At 53.5% G+C, this 22,293-nt stretch overlaps 1 protein-coding gene and 1 long non-coding RNA gene across 5 annotated transcripts in view; both read left to right on the top strand.

Moving 5' to 3' along the window:
- PACS2 (phosphofurin acidic cluster sorting protein 2) overlaps positions 1–3,701 on the top strand; it is a 62,916-nt gene extending 59,215 nt beyond the window's left edge. For all 4 annotated transcript variants that reach the window (XM_082450818.1, XM_082450817.1, XM_082450820.1 and 1 more), the window contains one exon: positions 596–3,701. In XM_082450818.1, the coding sequence (XP_082306944.1) occupies positions 596–714 (119 nt within the window). In that variant the 3' untranslated portion in view covers positions 715–3,701. The remainder of the gene's footprint in view (positions 1–595) is intronic.
- An 819-nt stretch (positions 3,702–4,520) lies between these two features.
- Positions 4,521–16,750, top strand: LOC309655542. The gene is made up of 2 exons (XR_014260886.1): positions 4,521–4,748; positions 6,620–16,750. It is a non-coding gene; the product is annotated as an uncharacterized lncRNA (long non-coding RNA).
- The last annotated feature ends 5,543 nt before the right edge of the window (positions 16,751–22,293 follow it).

Below are 22,293 nucleotides of genomic sequence, written 5' to 3'. Positions count from 1 at the left end.
GAAGTAAACCAGAGCCGAACTGGGTGACCTCAGGAAATGCTTTTGTTTGCTATGAAGTCATATTACGTAGTTTGAGCTTTGAACACACGTGGATGAGGCTATTTGTGTGCGTGGAGTGGCTTTTCCAATTCTGAGAAGTAATTTCTCAGTCCTTTGTGCTTTACCTCAGACTCTCTATAGAAGATACTCTACAACTAACAGAATATGGAGCTCTCGAGATTTTTCTTTTTTCACGAGCTCAAGTCTGACCACAGTGGCCAAGAACCACCCTGGCCTGCCTCTGTTGATTTTCTGCTTTAAGTGGAGAGTGTTTTAAATTGGGTTTGCAGACCCCTGCTGAGGCAGAGGGGCTGCGGACAAGCAGCTCCCCCGAAGTCGGGGAGGGGCTGGCCATGGGGGCGGTGGTGGGCAGGTGGCAGGAAGGGCAGCAAGGTGGGCTGGGCCGTCCCGCACCTCCTCCTCCTAGGGGCCACTGAGAACCGGCGAGTGTCACCCGGGAGCCTGGGAGTCCCCGGGGGTGTCAGGCCCTCCAGCCTCGTTCTGTGCCACGGCCTGGAGGAGGGGCAGGTGGGTCAGGTGGTCTTGTCCCCCACAGTCCTCATCGACGGTGTGGAGTGGAACGACGTCAAGTTCTTCCAGCTGGCGGCCCAGTGGTCCTCCCACGTCAAGCACTTCCCCATCTGCATCTTCGGACACTCCAAGTCCACCTTTTAGCCCCGCCTGCCGAGGGGCCGCGCCGGCTCCCCGCCCTGCAGCCCTGCGATGGCCGAGCGCCGGGAGGGCCCAGCTGCTTTTCTGTTAACATTTCAGTTTACTGCAGAGACAGACCCTTAAAAACCCAGAGAAAAACAGTCTTAATTATGAACATGCTCACCACCTGGAAACTAACGGGGCGGCCCCCCACCGGGACCCCATAACTGCTCTGCTTATTAACCAGAATGTTCCGGCAAGGGTGGGAGGTCAGGCGGACAGTGTTGAACTTGAGAATCATGGAAGGTGTGTTGTGGCCTCAGGACTCCCCCCACCCAGCCCCCCAACAAGAAGGGTTCTTGCCTTTGCGTCCTGTCCTTTCTGAAAGCCAGGACTCTGCTTCCTCGGAGCCAGGGTCCGGCGGGCGGCCCCCCGGACCCCAGGCTGCCTGTGTGCCCAGGCACCGAGCTGGGTGGCCAGAGGCCAAAGGCCAGCCTTCTGTCGGGGGCGTCCTGGGCGGAACAGAGGCCAGTCAGGCCAGTCAGCCCAGCCCTGGGCCCCAGCCACCAACCAGCCAAGAGATGCCCCAGCACCGCCCACTCGTGGATCCCAGTAAACTCCAGCCACAGGGGGCAGTGGAGGTTTTATAGTAGCGGATATTTTTAATGCTTTCAAATACATGTTGCAATGTAGCTGCCAAACAGACGTTGCTCTTCTGAAGCCCCAACAGCCCCTTAGGGCTTAGGCAGAGCCAGCTGTGCTGCCCGGGGTCCCAGCCCCCCACACCCACTGCTCCCCCGGCCGTCCCTGCGGCGCCGCTCTGCTTCTGCAGGTTGTGCCCGCCCCAAACTTAGTGGGCACAGTGGCTTCCGCAGCTGCCACCTCCTGCCCCCACCCCAGCCCCCCTGCTGGCTGGGAGGTGTCTGGCCAGGCAGCCAGGTGTTTGTCACCTGCAACACTAATGTGGCCAGTCCATAGGGGCCGAGCCCCGTCGGGGCTGTGGGTGAAGCTGGGGCCCCACCTCTAGGCCGGGCTCCTCAGGACGGAGGGGTGTGGGGTCTGGGTCCCTGCGGAGGGGGGCGAGCCTACCCTCCACCTGAGGCCAGGCTCCTCGCCAGTCCTGCTCCCCCACAGGCCTGCACCCCAGCACTCCACAGGAAGAGCCCCCAGCTCCTGCTCCTTGGCAGCTGTGGCTGTAGGAGCGTGGTGACCCACCCAGGGAGCCGTGAGCCCAGTTTCCTAGGGCCGAGAGCCACACATGCTGTGCTCAGAAAAACAGTGCCAAACGCAGACAGGTTGCAGGCCTTTCCCGCTCTTCTGGAGGACAGGCCTCGCCAACAGCCCGTGGCACAGAGGGGTCCCACTTGGTGGATGGAAAATGGCCTGTTTTTCTTACCTGTGACTACCTGCTTACCTCCTCCAGGCAGCTGTGCAGGGTCCGAGTGTCCATGGCTGAGGGCCTTGGACCTAGCTGGCAGACAGGATTTGGACATGACCTTGGACCAGGGGCCCTGCCCCTCCCTGGGAAGGACCTGGGTGAGGGTGCAGGCCGCTGAGCTGAGGACCCCTTGGGCGGCCTGTGCAGCACCCACCTGCGGCTACACTCAGAAGCAGCCTGGGGACCTTGGGCCTTCCCACCCCTGTTCCCACCACTGGCCTCAGGGCCTTGGTTACTGCTCGGGTTTCCAAAGGTCACACTCAACAGGAAGGAGGTGCAGGTGACACACCCTTGACTTAGCTTTACAGCTGCAGAGCTAGTTTTAGAAGAAGGGCCAAAGGGGGCTGTCCCATCCATCCCAACTGTGAGCTGTCCTCCTCACGCCTCCCTGTGTCCTTGTACCCACGAGGAGAAGACACCCAGCACCTCCACCCTGTGCCGCTGGGCCTGCAGAGCCCAGTTGTGGTCTGTCCAGTGCCACGGGGCCAACCGGCCACACTGTTCATGGGCCCAGGAGTCGTGCAGATGGCCCCGATCACCATAACTCACTTGGAGACCTGGGCTTTGCTCACGCCGGTGCCTCGGTTTCCCCATCGGCTAAACGGGGATGGTCACGTTTCCCCTGCCTACCTCATGGAGCTGTTCTGAGGATACATATAAAAGCACTTTGTCCCTGGGAGGAAGGTGATGCAGAAGCCAAAGCCGTCTGTGACTGAGCCAGTGCAGCCGTGAGCACGTGGAGGGCGGTGTGGCCCTGTGAGGAACACGGGCCCCAGACCATGACCCACAGGACAGGAGCAGGGGTTCTCAGCCCGTTGGGTGACCAGTCACCTTCGGGTAAGGCCAGGCTCCTCGTGGGCCTGGTGGCACGGTGTGGGCAGGCTCTGCCCTCGCCGAGGCCCCGTGGAGGTGAGCTCCAGCCCTGTATCCGGGCCACTGGTTCTCCCTCCTCGTGTTGGTCCCCTGGGTCCCCGTCTCCTCAGGGCATGCAGGCCGGTGTCCCGAGTCAGTGTCACGGCTGCAGATCCGGAAGGAGAGGGACTCTGGGCCCAGAACCAAAGGTCTCTGTGCAGCGGCGGGCAGATCAGAGCGGCCAGGGCCAGCATTGCTGCCCTGTCCTCACTCCCAGATATGAAGACCTGACTGGCCTTTGTCCCAGAACAGGTTCCTCATGACAAGACCGGGCCACTTGCTCCCAAAGGCCAGTTGCCTGACCCCTGCACCTGTTCCTTGACCCCCTCCCGAGACCCGTCCTGTCCTCCGGTGGAGAGGAAGATAAGTCCTTGGCAGGGGCCTGAGGACTGGGCTTGGGGGTCCCTCCCCCAGGGGAGGCTAAGGGGTGCCACCGTGCGTTCCTGCAGACCCCCCGTCCAGTTCTTTGTGCATTGTTTGGTTTCTAGGATGTACGTGTTGCTAGGTTTTTGGTTTTGTTTTTTTTTTTAATGGAAAACAGGATTAATGTAAATAGCGTTTTTGGAAAACAGATTCTAATCTGTCACGTTATGTGACCACGTGGAGTATTTTAAGGTGCTGATGCGACACTAATAAACGCGGGGAGCACTCCCAGGCCTTCCCTCGCCTGCTGTGTGATTCCTCTCGAGCGGCCTCGGCCCCTCCATCCGTCCAGGCGCGAGCTCCGCCCGCACGTCGCGGGCCGGCGCTCCGAGGCCCCCACGCGAGGCGGGGACCCAAGGGGGCCTGGGGTCAGAGCGCGGACGCCTGGGGGCGTCTGCGAGGCGAGCCCCTCCGAGCGGCGCGGGTCCGGGACTCCTCGAGAGCCCGAGATGAAGCCCCGGGCCATGGACACAGGGGTGGGACCAGGTCCGCGTGGCGAGCGGAACCCCGGTCGGCCCCTGACAACCGAGCCCAGGACGCAGGCGCGAAAACGGGCCGGAAGCGGAAACGGCAGGGCGGAGCCTGTCGAAGCGGAAGTTCGTGGGGCTCGACTCCGCCCCCTCGGGCCTTCCAGAACCGCTGTGGGCCCCACCCTCTGACCCTCCCACCACGATGGGCCCGCCCCCGAGGCCGTAGTGTGCCCGGCCCCTCCCCCGCTCCCGTAACCCAGTGTGCCCCTCCCCTCCCCCACCCCCTACCCCTACTGTGCCCCGCCCCTCCCCGCCCTCCACCCAGTGTGCCCCGCCCCCGTCCCCGTAGTGTGCCCCTCCCCGCCCCCGGTCCCGTAGCTTGTGTACACCACCTCTCCCCCACCTCCGTACCCGTAGTGTGCCCCGCCCTCCACCCAGTGTGCCCCGCCCCCATCCCCGTAGTGTGCCCCGCCCCTCCCCGCCCTCCACCCAGTGTACCCCGCCCCCATCCCCGTAGTGTGCCCCGCCCCTCCCCCACCCCTGCCCCCCTTGTGTACCCCACCTCTCCCCCACCTCCGTACCCGTAGTGTATCCCGCCCCTCCCCCGCTGACCGCCGCCTCCCGTGGTTCCCTCCCTTTGACGCTCGCCGTGTGTCCCCATGACCCTTGCCCTGCCACCCCTCAGCGAACTCCTCATCCCCAGACCCCAGGGAGTGGAGAGGGCCGGCTGCCGTCTGCTGCGGCGTCTTCACGCGTGGTCGTGCGGGTTGGGGGCGCAGAGCCTGGACCTTGGGGTGTGGCCGGGGGGCGTCGAGGTGAGGTCACAGGGGTCGGGAGGAGGGAGGCGGGGAGAGCTGGGGGGTGCCCTTCTTTCTCGCCGGGTCGTTCCGCGCCTTCAGTGCGCCCCGCAGGCAGGGTCCTGAAGAGACGCACCCGGGCCGTCTGGGGGCACATCCGAGGAGCTGGAGCCGCGGTGGGAGAAGGAGCGTCCCTGGGGGAGCCTGCAGGAGGCCTGGCAGGGCGGCGGCCGCAGCTGCTCCGGCCTGGGTTGACCATGTGGAGAAGAATGGCTGTAGGAGCTGGGGACCCAGGACACCCAAGGGGGTCGACCCTGCTGGGTGTCCCTGGCTGAGGCCCACCCGGCACTATCTGGGCAGTGGCTGGAAGATGAGCCCCGCTGACCCTGACGCGGCCTCCCTCTGCCCGAGGGGCACACGTAGCCGCGGGCACCTACCCCCAGAGCCCCAGAGGTGCAGGCGAGCCCCCCAAGGGGCTGGAGGTGCAGCGGGAAGCGTTTGTTTAAGGCCTTCCTGGGGAAGATGCCAGAGTCGCAGCCGTCCCAAGAGAACGGGCGGCCCTCGGCTCCACCAAGCCCAGCGGTGGCCTGGGGCCAGCGCAGTGCCCCGAGCAGCAGTCAGCAGGTGCTGATAGGACTGGGTAAGCCGAAGCAGGCTGTGGCCTCTGGGTCCCCGGGCTCCTCTCGGGAAACCCCGGGGAGGCCGGGGAGGTGTGGGTGGAGAGGGGGCCTCTCGAGCTGGGGGAGGGCCAAACAGCGTCTGATAAGAAGCAGGTGCTGGGCTGGGGGCCATGCAGAGCGTCAGCATTCTCTTCCCAGAGCCCTGGGTGGACACCAGGGTGGGCGTGGCCCCTCCTGTCCCCCACAGCCGTGGGCTCTGCCCCTCTGCCGGCCACCCCAACCCCGGGCGCCACCGAGCGGAGGGATCCCAGTCAGGGGGAGCTCTGCCCCCAGAGCAGGGACGGCGTCCTACTGACCAGGCAGGCGGGCAGTCAGCCGGAGGACTTGTCAACCAGAGTCTGGCCAAAATGGTTCTGGAGGCGCTGCTTTGAGCCAGCCCCAGTCTGGAGGTACCGCTGCCTGCCTCCCAACCCGGTGGGCGGGCAGCTGCTCGTCGCCGTGCAGCCGCGAGGAGACAGGTCACAGCTCCTCTGGCCCCCGGGGCGCTTCACAAGCAACAGAAGCCACGCCTCCAGGAGTTCTGTATTGTTCCCTGGGCATCAGGGTCAAAGCCAGGCTAGATGGATCCGGGCTGTGGCAGGCCAGGCTCAGTGGAGCCCGTGAAGCTGTGTGCTTGGACCCGTCTGCGTGGGTGTTCTCGAGGTCGAAGGTTTACGTGAAAAGGTGGTGGAGAAGGAAAGCGGGCTCCGTGTGCCCTACCAGCTGTGCCCTTGCCGGAAACCAGCCGCCCCTCAGCTTCCATGAGGCCGACATCTCAGGATGGGCCAGCTAGGACATAGAACACACAAGCGTGTACCTGTCGGGGGCAAGGACTTCTCGGGAGGGGCCGGGTCATGGGGCTTCCATCCCACCGCGCACCTGCCGATGGACGGCCCGGGCTGCTCCTGGGCAGGGGCGACCTGCCAAGTTTGCATTTCCGGGAGGTGGGGGCCCCTGTGGGTAAGGGGTGTGTGGGGACGAGGCTGGGAGGCAGGAGGCGGCGCAGAGGAGAGGGGCTCTGGGGCGGCGGGGAAGGGGTGCAGACCCCTCTCCGCAGACTCCCAGGTTTCTGACTTGGGGGCACAGAGTCCCTGCAGTGTCCCCCACACCCTGGCCGCTCCGCCGGTGTCATGCTGCCTCTTCCCTCCACTGCTGCCAGCCCTTGGGCGATGTCAGCCACTTGCTGTGGCCTTGACGGGCGCTCCAGGCTGCCGTCTCTCTGTCCTGCAGGGTGTCCATCCTCTTTGTCCCCTCCTGGCGCACCCTCGGCACGGAAGGCTCTTCCTCGGGATCTCCCCACACCTGCGCCTTGTCAGGCGTCGTCTTTCAGGGACAAGCCCGGCTGGCACAGGTTGGCCCTACCAGTCCCTTGGTCCCTGCCCTTTCCAGCTTGAGCCCCACGAGAGCCGCCCTCATCTGCAGTGTCACTGCAGGCCCCCAGTGCCCCGCATGGTGGGGACCTGTGCTCACAGAAGGGCAGCGACCTCAGGCTGAGGCCTAGGTCTGAGAAGACCTCCCCTGACAAAGGTCTGCAGACGTCCAGCCTCCCACAGAGAGCTGGGCAAACCTGTGCCTTTCTGCTTCCGAGGAGTCCCACCAAAATGACTGCAGAGGGCTCTGAGGAAGGCAAGAACCCACAGGACAGAATTGGGCTGGAGGACCGGCCAACAGGAGGTGGCAGCCACATTCCAGTGGGTGGCCACGGGGTGGGCAGAGCTGGAGAGTCAGCTCCCAGCTGCATGGCTGAGGCCGCAGAAACAGGAAGCTGCCCCAGCTACCAAGCCCCAGTCTGCCCACGTTGCTATCAGCTATCAGTCCCCGCTTTATTTTATTTTTATTTTATTTTATTTTAATTTATTTATTTTTGGCTGTGTTGGGTTTTCGTTGCTGTGCACAGGCTTTCTCTAGTTGTGGCGAGCGGGGGCTACTCTTCGTTGCAGTGCACGGGCTTCTCATTGCGGTGGCTTCTCTTGTTGCGGAGCACAGACTCTAGGCACGTGGGCTCAGTAGTTGTGGCTCGCGGGCTCTAGATCTTAGGCTCAGTAGTTGTGGCGCACGGGCTTAGTTGCTCCGCGGCATGTGGGATCTTCCTGGACCAGGGCTCGAACCTGTGTCCCCTCCATTGGCAGGCAGATTCTTAACCACTGTGCCATCAGGGAAGCCCCAGTCCCCACTTTAAACACGAATTAACAGCCAAGGGCACCAGACATTCGGGGAAGATCTCTGCCATGAAGGAGAGCAAAACACCTGGAAAAAAAGGAGTCAGAAGAACCACAGTGCCAGGCAGAGCAGAGCTGGAGGTGTGTCACCATCCCCAAGGTGACCTGCGCCATCTTGGAAACATTGGCCCACGCAGCCGAGCAAGAGGGGCGGAGAACATGAGCAACTGGGGAGGAGGTGACGCCAGCATCACGGGAGACACGTGACTGTGCCCCACCAGCACAGGAGAGTGGACTGGAATCCGTCCACGGCAGAGGGTGCGGCGGGAAGAGGGTGCAGACAGCGGCTCGGAAGTCAGTGGTCTTTACAGATGTAAATAGACTCTAGAAGATAAATGAGTGAAAAAGGCACATTTGACAACAGGAATAAGCTTAACAGGAAATAGCGCAAACCTATTTGAGAGAAACTTTAAAACACTCCAGGGCATTATCAAGAGACTTGGCAGTGGGAAGACACCATGTTCTTGGAGAGGAAGACTCACCAGCACAGAGGGTTCTCCCCAGGCGCTTCACAGCTCAGTGTCATCAACGATAAAAATTGCTAAAAGCTCATCTTCCCTTTTCAATTTGGCAAACTGGTCAAATGGAAAAATAAGCAAGAATAGGTTCAGCTTTCACATGAATTCATATCACAAAGCTTTGATTATCAAGGCGATAGGGTCCTGTCATGTGATGCACGAGCCACAGTGCGGAATAGGAAATGTAGAAACTGACCCACATGCCTGCAGACACTTAGTGTGGGCTGAAGATGGCACCTCAAATCCGTGGCTGTGGGGGAGAGGCGGTGGTGTTTTTGATTGACGCTGGGACACTGTGCAGCTGCCTAGAAGAAAGTAAGTTGTAGCCATACCTCTCACAGAGTACCAGGATGAGCTCCAAATGTGTTGACGTTTTAAATGTAGAAGAATAAAACCATAAAAGCACTAGAAGAAACCCTGGGTAGATCCCTTTATAACCGTGGAGTAGGGGCGGCCTTTCTAACCAAGCCTCAAAGTCCAGAAGCCATAAAAGCAAAGAGAGATACATTTAACCACATGTGAGAAACAAAAAACCCTCCATCAAGGCAAAATATACACCATGAGCAAAGTCAAAATAACTGACAAGGGCCCTTCTGCCACATGAAGACACAGCAAGAAGACGGCTATCTATGAACAAGGAAGCAGGCCCTTACCAGATATCGAATATTCTGGAGCCTTGATGTTGGAATTCCCACCTCCAGAACTGTATAAGCTAGGTTGTTTGTGAATTACAACCTCACAATGGAAAATGAAGCAGCCTGGTTAATGTCCAACTCCAAATACCAACTCCTCCATCACCACACTTCTGCGAGTTCTCTGCAGCCAGCCTACCCACCAGCCATAGCTCCTTGGGGAAGATTTGTTGAAGTTAAAATGAATGGCTCAGAACTACATTTATCAACATGGATAAACCTCACATAATGCTGAATGAAGATAGCAAGTTGCCCCAGAATATGTTCAATGTGATACCGTATGTAAAGTTCAAAAATATGGAAAACATACTGTATATAGTTAAGGGATACATATATCTAATAAGTGTGTGAAAACATGCATAGGAATAAACTACACCAAGTTTAAGATAATGGTTCCTTCTTTAGAGGAGGAGAGAGGAGTGATAACCTGGGAAGGGGGTATAGAAGGAACAACATTTGATCCTTGAAACTCCAAGTGTGTTCTGCCAGACCAGCATCATCATCATCATTTGGTAACTTGTTAGAAATGTAGAACCTCAGCCATCACTCCAGACCCACTGAATCAGAATCTGCATTTTGACAAGATCCCCAGGTGGCTCACATGTATAGTAAAATTTGACAAGCACTGTTTTTGGTGGAACTATAGGATTATTGTTAACTGTCTCAAGTGTGAAACTGATGAGTATGGCTGTGTCAAAATGCCTTAATTCTTAGGAGATGCATGTTGAAGTATTCAGGGGCAAAGTGACATTGCTTTCTGCAACTTACATTCGAAACGTTCAGAAAATAAAAGTAGTTGAGATGAAGTAAAGGTGGCAAGATGCTAACGACTGGTAAATTGGGGTGAGGGGTGTACAAATGTTTATTGCACTATTTTCATCTTTTATGTAGATTATACATTTTCACTATTTCAAATGTAGAATATGTTTAATGGAATTGCTTTGAATTTAAAAATCTACTTGGGGGAAAATTGATTTCTTGACAATATCGGATTTCCTCATCTATGAACATGGTATGTCACTCCACATGTTCAGGTTTTCTTCTCTGTTCTTCAGCAGTGTTGAACAGTTTTCTTCATATAGATTTTATTCATTTATTTTCAATTTACACTTACTCCTAGATATTTGACCACTTTATTGTCACAACTGTGAATGGATTTTTCTGTTATATTTCTGTCTGTTGCCAGTATATAGAAAGCTACTTATTTCGGAATATTTATTTTCTAATTTGTTACTATACTACACTCTTATTTTTTTTAATAATTTACCAGCTCATTTTCTTTTTTTAAAAAAAAACAAGTTAACCTCTTTTTTTAATATTTATTTATTTTATTTATTTTTGGCTGTGTCGGGTCTCTTAGCTGTGACATGCGGGATCTTTCGTTGTGGCGCACAGGCTCTTTGTTGAGGCACGCAGGCTTCTCTCTAGTTGTGGCATGCAGGCTCCAGGGCGCGTGGGCTCTGTGGTTGTGGTGTGCGGGTTCCAGAGCACGTGGGCGCTGTAGTTTGAGGCACGCAGTCTCTCTAGTTGTGGCGCACGGGCTTAGTTGCCCCACGACATGTGGGATCTTAGTTCCCTGACCAGGGGTTGAACCCGTGTCCCTTGCATTGTAAGGCGGATTCTTTACCACTGGACCATCAGGGAAGTCCTCTCCCAGTTCATTCTCTTGAAATTTTTAGGAAGACAATGATAACATCTGAAAATAGTGAAAAGTTTGTCTCTTCTAATATTTTTAGAATTTTTTTTTAGTTGGCCTATTAAATTGATTTCCTGCATGATTTAAATAACAGTGATGGTGAGTATCATTGTCTTCTTCCTGACTTTAATGGAATGGCTGCTAGTGTTTCACTGTTAATCTAATCTAATGTTGCTTTAATTTCTCTTATATTCTTTTTGTTGTAATACGCTAATAACTTTTATTGAATTAGAAATGCCTGTTAAATTATATTAAGTCCCTTTTTGGCATCTTCGGAAATGACTTCATTGTTTTTTCCCTTATAATTTATGAATATAATAAACTTTTTGTAATAAACTATATTTTCATTTCGGAAATAAAAAATAATAATAGTTGACAAGGTTGCCAAGACTGTTCAATGGCAGAAGGCGGTTTTTTTTTTTGGGGGGGTTTTTTTTTTTGCCCACACCACATGGCTTGTGGGACCTTAGTTCCCTGACCAGGGATCGAACCCAGGCCCTTGGAAGCGAGAGCACAGGGTCCTACCCACTAGACCGCCAGGGAATTCCCTGTCTTTTTAACAAACGGTGCTGGGAATACTGGATATCTACAAGCAAAAGAATGAAGTTTGACTCTTACCTAATGCCACGTGAAAAAATTAACTCAGAATGGATCAAAGACATAGACGTAAGAACTAAACCTATAAAACTCCTAGAAGAAAACGGGGAAACATCCTGACGCTGGATTTGGCAATGATGTCTTGGATAGGACACCAATGGCACAGGCGACAAAAGTAAAAATAGATGAATTGGGCTTCATCAAAATTAAAAACTTTTGATCATCAAAGGACACTGCCAACAGAGTGAAAAGTCAACACACGGAATAGGAGAAAGCATAATCGATTCCTGAACAACTTGAGGGTTAGGGGCACCGACCCCCTGCCCAGCAGTCAAAAATCTGAGTAAAACTTTATAGTTGGCCCTCTGTATTTGAAGTCCCACATCCTAACCCTAACCACTACCAGTCTGCGGCCTGTTAGGAACTGGGCCATACAGCAGGAAGTGAGCGGTGGGTGAGTGAGCAAAGCTTCATCTGCCACGCCCCATCACTGGCATTACTACCTGAACCATCCTCCCTCCCCACCCCCAGGGCAAAATTGTCTTCCACGAAACCGGTCCCTGGTGCCAAAAAGGTTGGGGACCGCTGCTCTAGTACACATTTATGGAAAAAAACCCACGTATAAGCAGACCCATGCAGTTCAAAGCCATGTTGTTCAAGAGTCAACTGTATTTGCAAATCCATATCTGCTAAGGGATTAATATCCTTAATATATAGAGAACTCCTAAAACTCAACAACACCAACAACAAAACCAATAACTCGATTCAAAAATGGCCAAAGCGGGGGCTTCCCTGGTGGCACAGCGGTTGAGAGTCTGCCTGCCAATGCAGGGGACACGGGTTCGAGCCCTGGTCTGGGAGGATCCCACATGCCGCGGAGCAACTAGGCCCGTGAGCCACAACTACTGAGCCTGCACATCTGGAGCTTGTGCTCCACAACAAGAGAGGCCGCGACAGTGAGAGGCCCACGCACCGCGATGAAGAGTGGCCCCCGCTTGCCGCAACTAGAGAAAGCCCTCGCCCAGAAACGAAGACCCAACACAGCCAAAAATAAATATTAAAAAAAAAAAAAAATGGCCAAAGGACTTGAATAGACACTTCTCCAAAGATACACAAATGGTCAGCAAGTACATGAAAAGATGCTCAACTACATTAGTCCTAGGGCAATGCAAGTCAAAACCGAAGTGAGATACCACTTCACACCTGTTAGGATGGCTATAATAATAATTTTTTTAAAAAGAACAAGTGCTGGTGAGGATGTGGAGAAATTGGAACTCTTGTACACTGCTGGGTGGAATGTAAAATGACACAGTCACCACGGGAAACAGTATGGAGGTTCCTGAAAAAATTAAGCATAGAATTATCATATGATCCAGCAATTCCAATTCTGAGTAAATATCTCAAAGAATCCAAGGCAGAGACACAAACAGGTACTTGTAGATCCATGTTCACAGTAGCACTATTCACAATAGCCAAAAGGTAGAAGCAAACCAAGTGTTCATTGACGGATGAATGTGGTAAAAACATGCAATGGGAGTATAACTCAGCCCTAAAAAGGAAAGACATTTTGACACATGGCACAACACGGATGGACCTTGAGGACGTGACGCTGAGTGAAATAAGCCAGACACAGAAGGACAAACACTATATGGTCCACTCGTTAGGTCCCGAGAGGGGTCGGATTTAGAGACAGAAAGTAGAAGGGTGGGTGCCAGGGGCTGGAGGAGGGGTGGGGAGTGAGCTTAATGCCGACAGAGTCTCAGTTTGGGGAGATGGAAAGTTCTGGAGATGATGTTGGAGATGGTCGCACAACAATGTGAATGTGTTTGTGCTAGTGAGCTGTACACTTAAAAATGGTCAAAATGGTAAATTTTATGTTATGTGCATTTTATCCCAGTAAAAAAAACTATGTAAAAAGGGAAGAAAAAAAAAGAAGGAACAAGAGATCACTTGATGGAACAGGGCGAAGCAAAACAAATTCCAGGTCCCGGAAGTGGAGCTTCCTGTAATGAGTAGGGTCTGGCCTGGCCCGGGAGGAAGGGCTGGTGAGCACGGCTGGTCCTGAGTTAACCGAGGACACAGCCCCAAGAGGCTTAGATGAATTGCAGGTGAGTGGGGAAGTAGGGCTAGAGGCCCGGAGGGGAACTTCAGAACAAGTTCCAGAAGGACCGGGGAGAGGCTGAGCAAGGCCACGCTGGGCCTGATTCTCCCACCGCTGGACCCGCAGGGCTCGGGCCAGTCTGGGCTGGACACCCTAGGCAGCCGGGACCAGCAGGTCACACTGGAAACAGCGTGAACGCCAGTCACCTTCCTGAGGAAGCCCCAGGCCCATCCCTGTCCCAACACCCACACCGGACAGAGCGCCAGTGTGAGGCCCAGAGGGGCACCTTACACACACATGCACACACACCACACACACCACACACATCACACACAGACACCACACACGCACCACACAGACACCACACGCATGCCTGCAGGAGAGGCAGATGGTCCCCAGGATGCACAGGCCCTTTGCAGAAAGGGAGTCCCCACTGGCTAGAAAGAAAACTAAAAGGTATTTGATGTCAGGGAAATAAATGAAGTTCAATTGACAAAAGCATGAGAGGCCAGAGTTCTGGCCAAGATGCGGGGCGCGGAGCCAGCACCCCTGCTGGTGGGAGCTCTGGGGCGGCCCCAGGCAGCGCCTGGAGAAGGCGAGACGCCAGCTGCCCCGCAAGAGCCCACGTGTCCAGCCTGCTGTCCCCACAGTGGGGGTGGTGAAGTAATCGGGGCTGTTGGTTCAGGTGAGGGCAGCACAGCAGTGACAGTTGATGGACTAGCCCCTGCAAGTCCACGGGGAAATGTCTCAGAAGCAGGTTGAGAAGCACGCGGAAGAGACTCCGCACCCCGTGGCTCCGGTTACCTGCGTCGGAGACCAGCCTGGCGCCTCGCGTGGTTTGTGGCCACATCTGCTGGTGGCAGGACCGGAAAGCGGGAAGCAAACCCGGGCTCCCGGCTCACCTCCCTCACTGGGGGTGGAGAGAGGAGGCTTGCACGAGACCATACCAATATGTTTTACTTCTTGGGGGAAAAGGTCGGAAGCAAGTACGGCATTGTTCATTTTGGGTAGTGGATTCCTGGTTTTTTTCATGTATTTTCCTTTGCGTTTTTCTCATGTGGTTACCATTAGTTTTAAACTAAACTGTGCCTAAGGCCGGGCTAGGGTGGGACAGCCCTTCCACGGACGGGGCCTTGTGTGCAGGCCCGGGGGCTGGCTGCAGGGACTCCTCCGTGGTGGGCACAGCCCTCCCCTCGCCTGGGGTGACCCAGGAGTGCCCCAAACACAGCTGAGGCCAGTGGGCCCCGAGCCCCCAGGGCCAGCGCCCAGAGACGGCGGGAGGCCCTCACTGTGCAGTCTCGCCACGTGAGGAGCAAAGCAAGGACCCCGAACCGTGATGATCGGAATCCGTGTTACAAATCGATTGTCGAAAACCTGAAGAGACTGACAACAAAGGAAATTCTAAAGCAGGCCTGGGTCTTCCCTAATGAAGGATTTGTGGGTAGGCGTCCCCAAGCAGCTAAGAAACAAGTCCTCCCCATCAACGAGGTTCCCGCTGCCCGGAGTATCACCCTGACACCAGTGCTGGGTGAGGAGGAGGGGAAAGAGAAAAGGAAAGGAGAGGATGCGCCATCTAACTGGAGCACAGGTTGAAAAGTCCTGAACGCGCAGGAAGTTAATCGAACCAAGCAGCAAACTGCACGACCGCGAAGGGTAACCCCGTCCAGGACAGCAGGGCCTCCGTTCCTCACAGCTCTGTCCCCAGCGCCAGGAGGGTGCACGGCACGTCGCAGGTGCTCGATGAACATACATTGAGGGGACTTCCCTGGTGGCGCAGTGGTTAAGAACCCGCCTGCCGACGCAGGGGACGCGGGCTTGAGCCCTGGTCCGGGAAGATCCCACATGCCGCGGAGCAACTAAGCCCGCGGGCCGCAACTAGTGAGTCCTCGTGCCACGACTACTGAAGCCCGCGTGCCTAGAGCCCGTGCTCCGCAACAAGAGAAACCACCGCAATAAGAAGCCAGCGCACCGCAACGAAGACCCAAGGCAGCCAAAAATAAATCAATAAAAAATAAAATTAAAAAAATAAACAACAAAACCTGTCGATTCTTAATAAGGTAGGAAGAAATGGACACTTCTGTAACCTGGCGAAGGGGAGCATCCAGAGCTCACAGGGGACGTGCTTCCTGAAGCGTCAAGCGGCAGGCAGGGCGTCACCATGACGATGAGGCAGCACATGGAGCTTGCGCAGGAGTCAGGAGAATGAAATGAACCGTGAACGCCTGAAGCAGACACCATCTGCAGCTAGCACACTGTCTACCTAGAAAATCCACGCGGGACAATCAAAATAAAAGACCACTAATGAAAGAGGAAGGTCGGATATATGATCACCATTCAAAACTTAATAGTTTCCAATGCACTAAAAATAACCAACCAGGAAATGTAGTAGCAGAAAGGATCCATTCACTTTAGCAACAGAAACTACGATGTCCTAGAAATAAATCTGTTCTCGTTTGATGCCTATGTGAAGAACACTATAAAACGTGACAAATGGCAGAGAATTCCTAAGGGAAAGTTGTATCATATTATTGGGTGGGAAGATTTAATGTTTTAAACCTGCCAGATTTTCCCAAAATAAATAATTCAGGGCAATCCTAATTAGAAAAAAGAAAAAACGTTTTTCATGAATCTTGAAAATTTTATCTTAAAGGTACACAGCGTTGCTGGCAGTGTATTAGTTATCTGTTAGTGCATAACAAAAGTCTCCAGAATTCAGCAGCTTAGAACAATAATAAATATTTTTGTCCCAGTTTCTATAGGTCAGGAGTTTGGGAGCTGCTTAGCTGTGTGACTCTGGCTCGGGGTCTCTCGTGAGGCTATTCCAAGACGCCAGGCAGAGCTGCAGTCATCCGGAAGCTTGAGGAAGGCTGGAGATCGTGGCTGCCTCGAGCGGCTGGCGAGTCAGTGTTCTAGATCCCCGGCGCTGGTGGAGACGCCGGTGGAGACGGTTGTCAACCTCAGGCTCAGGTGGGCTTGGTGGGTTTTGATTACATCACAAGACTAGGAAGAGAGCTGCCTCTGAACAAGTGGAGGGGAAGTGGCTAGAAACAACACCTGATCGAGCCAGAAGAAGACAGAGAAAGACCCTAAAACAGGCAAGACCAACAAAGCAGGAGACGCGGCAGAAGGGGAATTAGCAGTGTCGGTCAACTCAGGTTAAAGGCAGCTGTTGTCAGAGCGGGCTGCAAACCACCCAAGCCCTCGACACGCACATGGAAGGCTGCGGAGAGAAGGATGGAACATTCCCACAAGTGGGAGGAGGCCTACTGTCAACAGTCTGGCATTAGTTCAGCGGTGCTCAGCTGCCAGACGCCGCCAGCGTCCCGTGGGCTCTGGGGTCAGGGCGGGTGGACGCCCCTCCGCACACAGCAAGGCGGCCTGGTGGGCGCCCTCCAGGGAGAGGAGCAGGAGGCGGGGTACCCATGCGGTGTGGGCAAAAGAAAACAGTGTATTACTGCAGAGGCACAACATAATTTGAAAAATTAGAGATTTTAAAATTTTTTACTTGCAAAAGAAACCATGCAAGAGTTTTTTTTTTTTTAATATTTATTTATTTATGTATTTTGGCTGTGCCGGGTCTTAGCTGTGGCACTCGGGATCTTCGTTGCGGCACGCAGGATCATTAGTTGTGGCACGCGGGATCATTAGTTGCAGCACGTGGGATCTAGTTCCCTGACCAGGGATTGAACCCAGGCCCCCTGCATTGGGAGTGTGGAGTCTTAGCCAGTGGACCACCAGGGAAGTCAACATGCAAGAGTTTTAAAAAAGAAGAGCAGGGCATGTCGTGTGGTGCTGGGGCAGAAGTTGGCAAGAAGACTTATGACCTGCACAAACAGTCCAGAAATGGACCCTGGTTTAAATCTGGGAATTTAATTTCCGAGATTCTGCAGAGCAGTGGGAAACAGACTTTTCAATGAATGGTATTGGGGTGATTGGCTATCCATTTAGAAGATCATAAAGTAGATCCCCACCACTCATCGCACACACACACACATGCACGCACGTGCTAAACATTAAAACCAAACCACAGAAGCACAGGGAGAATATAGCAGTGTTTAGAATCCAAGTGGGAAATGCCCATTTTAGGCCAAATCCATAAAGGAAAATCCTGACAAATCTGACTGCCGTTTTTAAAGGCTAGTACAATCAAAGACACAAAAGTGTTACAGGACACTTTGGAAGAAAATACTCGTAATACTTAGAACATACAAATGTTTACCAACCGGAATCTGTGGAGAGATGCTTCAGAGCAAAGAGAAAACAGTTTTTAAAACTGAGCAGAAAAGTGTGTTAAGTCTATGGACTTACAGTTCATAACGGAGAAACGAAATGGGTGCTAAATGTGAAAAGATTGGCAAAAATGATAAAGACAGACCCGGGCTGTTTGGTGGGGCTAATGGCGGACTCTCGGAGGGCTCACGCCAGGGATTGCTCCCCGGGGCTTCCGCTGCCAGTGTCCTCGTCCTCATGGTGAGACACAGCGCACCCCGCCTCCGCAGGAGACCCTCCAACACCAGCAGATGGAGAAAATGAGGTCTAAAGAACGGAGTGATTTGCAAAGGAATTGAGTCAACGCTGTATGTGGAAGTCAACGAAAACTGATCAGCGTAGTGCAATATTTGAAGACTCAGTGATATTTGGAAATTTCTGGCAAGGTTTCTGGAGCACTTCTTTTTCCATCCAAGATAAAGCCTCTTAGCCAGGCCAAAACATTAAACTTTGCTTTATGCAGAATCATTTGCTGGAGAGAAAGCAACACAGGGAAATTGATTATATTTTGTGTAAAATAATTGCCTAATGTAACATCTCCTGTACGCAGTGTTCACTGGGAAACAGAAACGGCCGTCAGAATGGCTCTGCCTCAGTTTGTTAGCGTCAACTTGACCCAACTTAGTATTTGCCACATGCAGAAACCAGTGTCCAACGAAGACTCTGGCATCTGTCTGGGGCACTGGGCTTGCATCTCAGCCCACCTCTGCTTTGCTTCACTGAACAGATTTAGGTGGCTGGGTCATGACTGTTCTGCTTTAGATCAATGACATTTCTGGACCCAGAGAAAACATGAATTAATTAAAGTTTCTAAGTAGCTAGTATGGGCTAGGAGTTCTGCTAGGTGACTGGGATGAAATATACCTCTGTTCCCAGGAAGTCCTCAGCCCTGTTAGGGAGGAGGCACAGTTACAATTAAGGCAGTGAGGGCTACAGTACACACATACAAAGGGGAGTGGGATAGTGGGGCTATCCGGTAGAGCCTGGCAGCAGAGTGGAGAGCAAAGAAGTGCTTCCAGAGTCTCAAAGGATGAGTAGAAGTTAGCCTGATGAGGGCCCAAGAGGGGGATGGCATGGCAAGTGGGCAAAGAACTCCAGGGAGAGTGTGAACAAAGCCAGGGAATGGTTTTGAACAAGGAAGTGATTGGTGCTCCAGGAAGATTGTTTCTGTTTTCAATGTCTGTAAGTCTATTTCTGTTTTGTAAATAAGTTCATTTATATGGTTACCAAAGGGGAAACGTGTTGGGGGGAGGGATAAATCAGGAGCTTGGGGTGAACATACACACACTACTATATACAAGGTAGATAACAAACAAGGACCTACTGTATAGCACAGGGAACTCTACTCAATATTCTGTGATAACCTACGTGAAAAAGAATGAACATATGTATAACTGAATCACTTTGCTGTGCACCTGAAACTAACACAACATTGTAAATCAACGATACTCTAATAAAACTAGAATTAAGAACAGGAAAACAAGATGATAAAGACAGATCTGTGTGGAGTCGGTGAGGACGCAAGGGAAACAGTAGTTCTGTTTTACTGGTTTTTCAAAGAATCAGTTTGTGATCATTGGACACTATTTTTTTCGTTTTAATTTATTCACCAGTCTTTCCTAATTCTGTCTTTAAACTTTCAGTGAACTGCTTTTGTTGCTGTTTTCCTAGCTTCTTGAATTGTTTGCTTTGTCCCTCGTTCCAGGGCTGTTTTCTAATTTGCCAGCCTTTAAAGCTATCGTGTGTCTTCAGAGGGCAGCTTTGGCCACCCTCTTGGCCGGTGGGAGTCCCCCCTGGCTCCTCCCGGGGACTGGGTTTCCCTTCCACTCCTGCGTCCGCGCCCACAGACGCACCTTGTTCTGGTTTCCAGTCGGGCCCACGGGGGGTCTTTTCTGCCCGTGGCCCGGAGCCCGGCCAGTGTGCACGATGGTTCCTCTTGCTGGTGAGAACGGGGGTCCCCTGTGTGTGCTCTCTGTTAGGTCACTCTACTTAATTGCTTCCATCTCTTTGCAAAATCTTATGCCAGTTTTATTACCACTCGCGGGCGCATAATTGAGAACAGCAGCCCTGCCTGGCCCTGCGGGTCATGGCCCAGCTGCCCGCATCTGCCAGCTCCCCCACAGGGACTGCGGGCCGCACCCGCCCCGAAGACACCTCCCCCTCCCCGGACCTGGAGTCGGCCCATCCTTTTACCTCAACCTGCTGCGAATGGCTGCTCCCCAGTGACCCCTGGAAGCCTGCCCACAGCTGAATGTGGGGACGTTTCCCTCAAAATGTCGAGGTTTCTCTTCTCGGACCGCTTCTCTTTTTCCCTGGAGGTAATAATCGCGCCCTCCTGCCCCTTCTTCATTTTCTGTGCACTGATTATTGATTCTTTCCCAAACTTTCCAGAGAAACTGTGACACTCGGCTCGCAAACGACCTGACCCCTCAGGTCTGGGGGTTCCACCACCCCTGCCTCTGTGCCACCCTGTACCTGCCTCACCCAGGGACCCTCCCTGCCGCTCCTGGCCGGGACCCCAGTTCCTGGGCCCTGGGTGTCCCTCCTGCCGGCTCTCCCCTTGTCTGCTGGAGCCCCTCATCTCGCAGCTCCTCAGAAGGCCCTGAAGATACTCAATGTCCTGAGACTTTAAAGTTCTGAAAATATCTTTATTCTGCCTGCACACTTGAGTGATACTTTGGTTGGGTGAAAATTCTCGGCGGCAAATAATTTTCTTTCAGGCTTTTTAGGCCGTTGTTCCATTGCCTTCCAGTTTCCAGTGGGGTTGCTTGATGCCCTGGACCCTGCGGACTTCTCATCCTTTGTATGTGCCCTGCTTTTTAGTCTCTGGAAGTCAGCCTCTTTCTCCTCTTGCCCTGGTTCTGAAATATCACCACACTGTCCTCTGGTGCCAGTCTGTTCCCTTTCTTGGTCCTGTGTGAGCCCCTTCGATCTGGAGCCTTGTTCCATTCGTGGTGTGTGTGTGTGTGTGTGTGTGTGTGTGTTCATCTTCTCTGTTCTGTCTCTTTCTGAAAACTCTATTAGTTGGATGTTGGGCCTACGTGATTGACTCTCCCATTTTCTCATATTTTGTTACCTTGGCTTTTTGGGCTTTGCTGCCAGCCCTTCTATTATCAGCATTTGCTGTAATGATGCTCTGTGACAAACAACTCCAAAATTTCCATGATTCACAACAGCAAACTTTTGTTTTTCCGCTCGCAGGTTGTGTGTCTTCCATGCCTCTTACCCTCAGAGGTCTTCCCAGCAAACCCTGTGCTCGTGTGGACACAGAATCTCAGGAGGCCCACTCAGACCACACTGGCAATGCATGTGCTCTGTCAGCATCCTGTGGACCTGCCCAACATCAGTGAGGCAGGAAAATATACTCTAGTGGGAACCGGCGTGACATCACATGTTAAAGGGGAGGTGTAGGATTTGATGACAGGAAGGCAGTGACGAACTAGGGTCAACAGTGTACCCCAGCACCTTCTATAGAAGTTTTAATTCTGACATCATATTTTTAACTTGAAAGAGCTCATCCCTGTTCTCTGAACAGCCCTTTTTCACATCATCCTCTTCTTGTTTCATAGGTGCATTGAATCTAGGAGAACAACAGTTAGGGGGGGAGGTGGCCTGCTTTCTTCTGCTCCCTGTCCTCTGAGTTTCTTCTGCCCGGGTTGGTGGTTTGGCCTCTGTGTTTCACACTGGAGACGGTCTCAGATTGGGGGCGGGGGCCGCTCTTGGTCTACACTGAAGAGGGGGGCACGCAGGGCTGGCTGAAGGCCCCGTGCGCCAGGCAGCCTCACCAGTGGTCACGCTCTTTGTGGGCTGATCGGGCAGGTTTGGGTTGCTCTGCATTGGGCACCCCCCACTCTTAGTGTCTGTAGGCCTCTTCTCTGGGGCTGGCCTTTCTCCCCAGAAAGGACCCCTCCCCTCTCCTGCGCAGAAGAGGAGCTTAGCCAGGCTGCCACTGTTCTTGGTGCAGAGTGGGAAGAGGGGCTGGGGGCTTCACTTTCTTTGGCTTAAACAACAGAAATGTATCGTCTCGCAGTCTGGAGGCAAGAAGTTCAAAATGAAAGTGTCAGCAGGGCTGGTTCCCTCTGAGGGCTGCGAGGGAAGGGTCTCTTCCAGGCCTCTCTCCTTGGCTTGTAGACGGCCATCTTCTCCCTGTGTCTTCTCACATCATCTTCCTTCTGTGCGTGTTTCTGGGTCCAAGTATTTTTTTTGGGCCATCCTAACCATTTTGAAGTGTACGGTTCAGTAGTGTTAAGTATATTTGCATTGTTGCGAAACCCATCTCCAGAACTTTTCCATCTTGCAAACCTGAAACTCTGTCCGCATTAAGCAGCACCTCGCCCTCGCCCAGCCCTGGCAGCCATCATTCCATGTTCTGACTCTACAGATCTGATGACCCTAGGTAACTCGTATGAGTGGGCTAAGACAGCGGTCCCCAGCCTTTTTGGCGCAGGTACTGGTTTCATGGAAGACAATTTCTCCACCGACGGTGGGGCCGGGGGTGGGGATGGCTCAGGCGGTAATGAGAGCGATGGGGAGTGGCAAATGAAGCTTCGCTCGCTCACCCGCCGCTCACCTCCTGCTGCGCAGCCTGGTTGGCGGGGGTGGGGGGGAGCCGGGGATCCCTGGACTAAACAATATTTGTGTTTTCTGTGACTGGCTTATTTCACTACACATATTGCAGCCTGTGCCAGAATGTCCTTCCTTTTTAAGGCTGGATAATATTCCATTGTGTGGATGGACCACATTAGGCTTATTCATTCATCCGTTGATGGACATTTGGGTTGCAGCCACTTCTTGGCTACGGTGAATAATGCT

This window comes from Balaenoptera physalus, assembly GCF_965194825.1.
Source record: "Balaenoptera physalus genome assembly, chromosome: 2".
Classification (NCBI taxonomy): Eukaryota; Metazoa; Chordata; class Mammalia; order Artiodactyla; family Balaenopteridae; genus Balaenoptera; species Balaenoptera physalus.
This window is presented reverse-complemented; position numbering and strand designations above follow the sequence as displayed.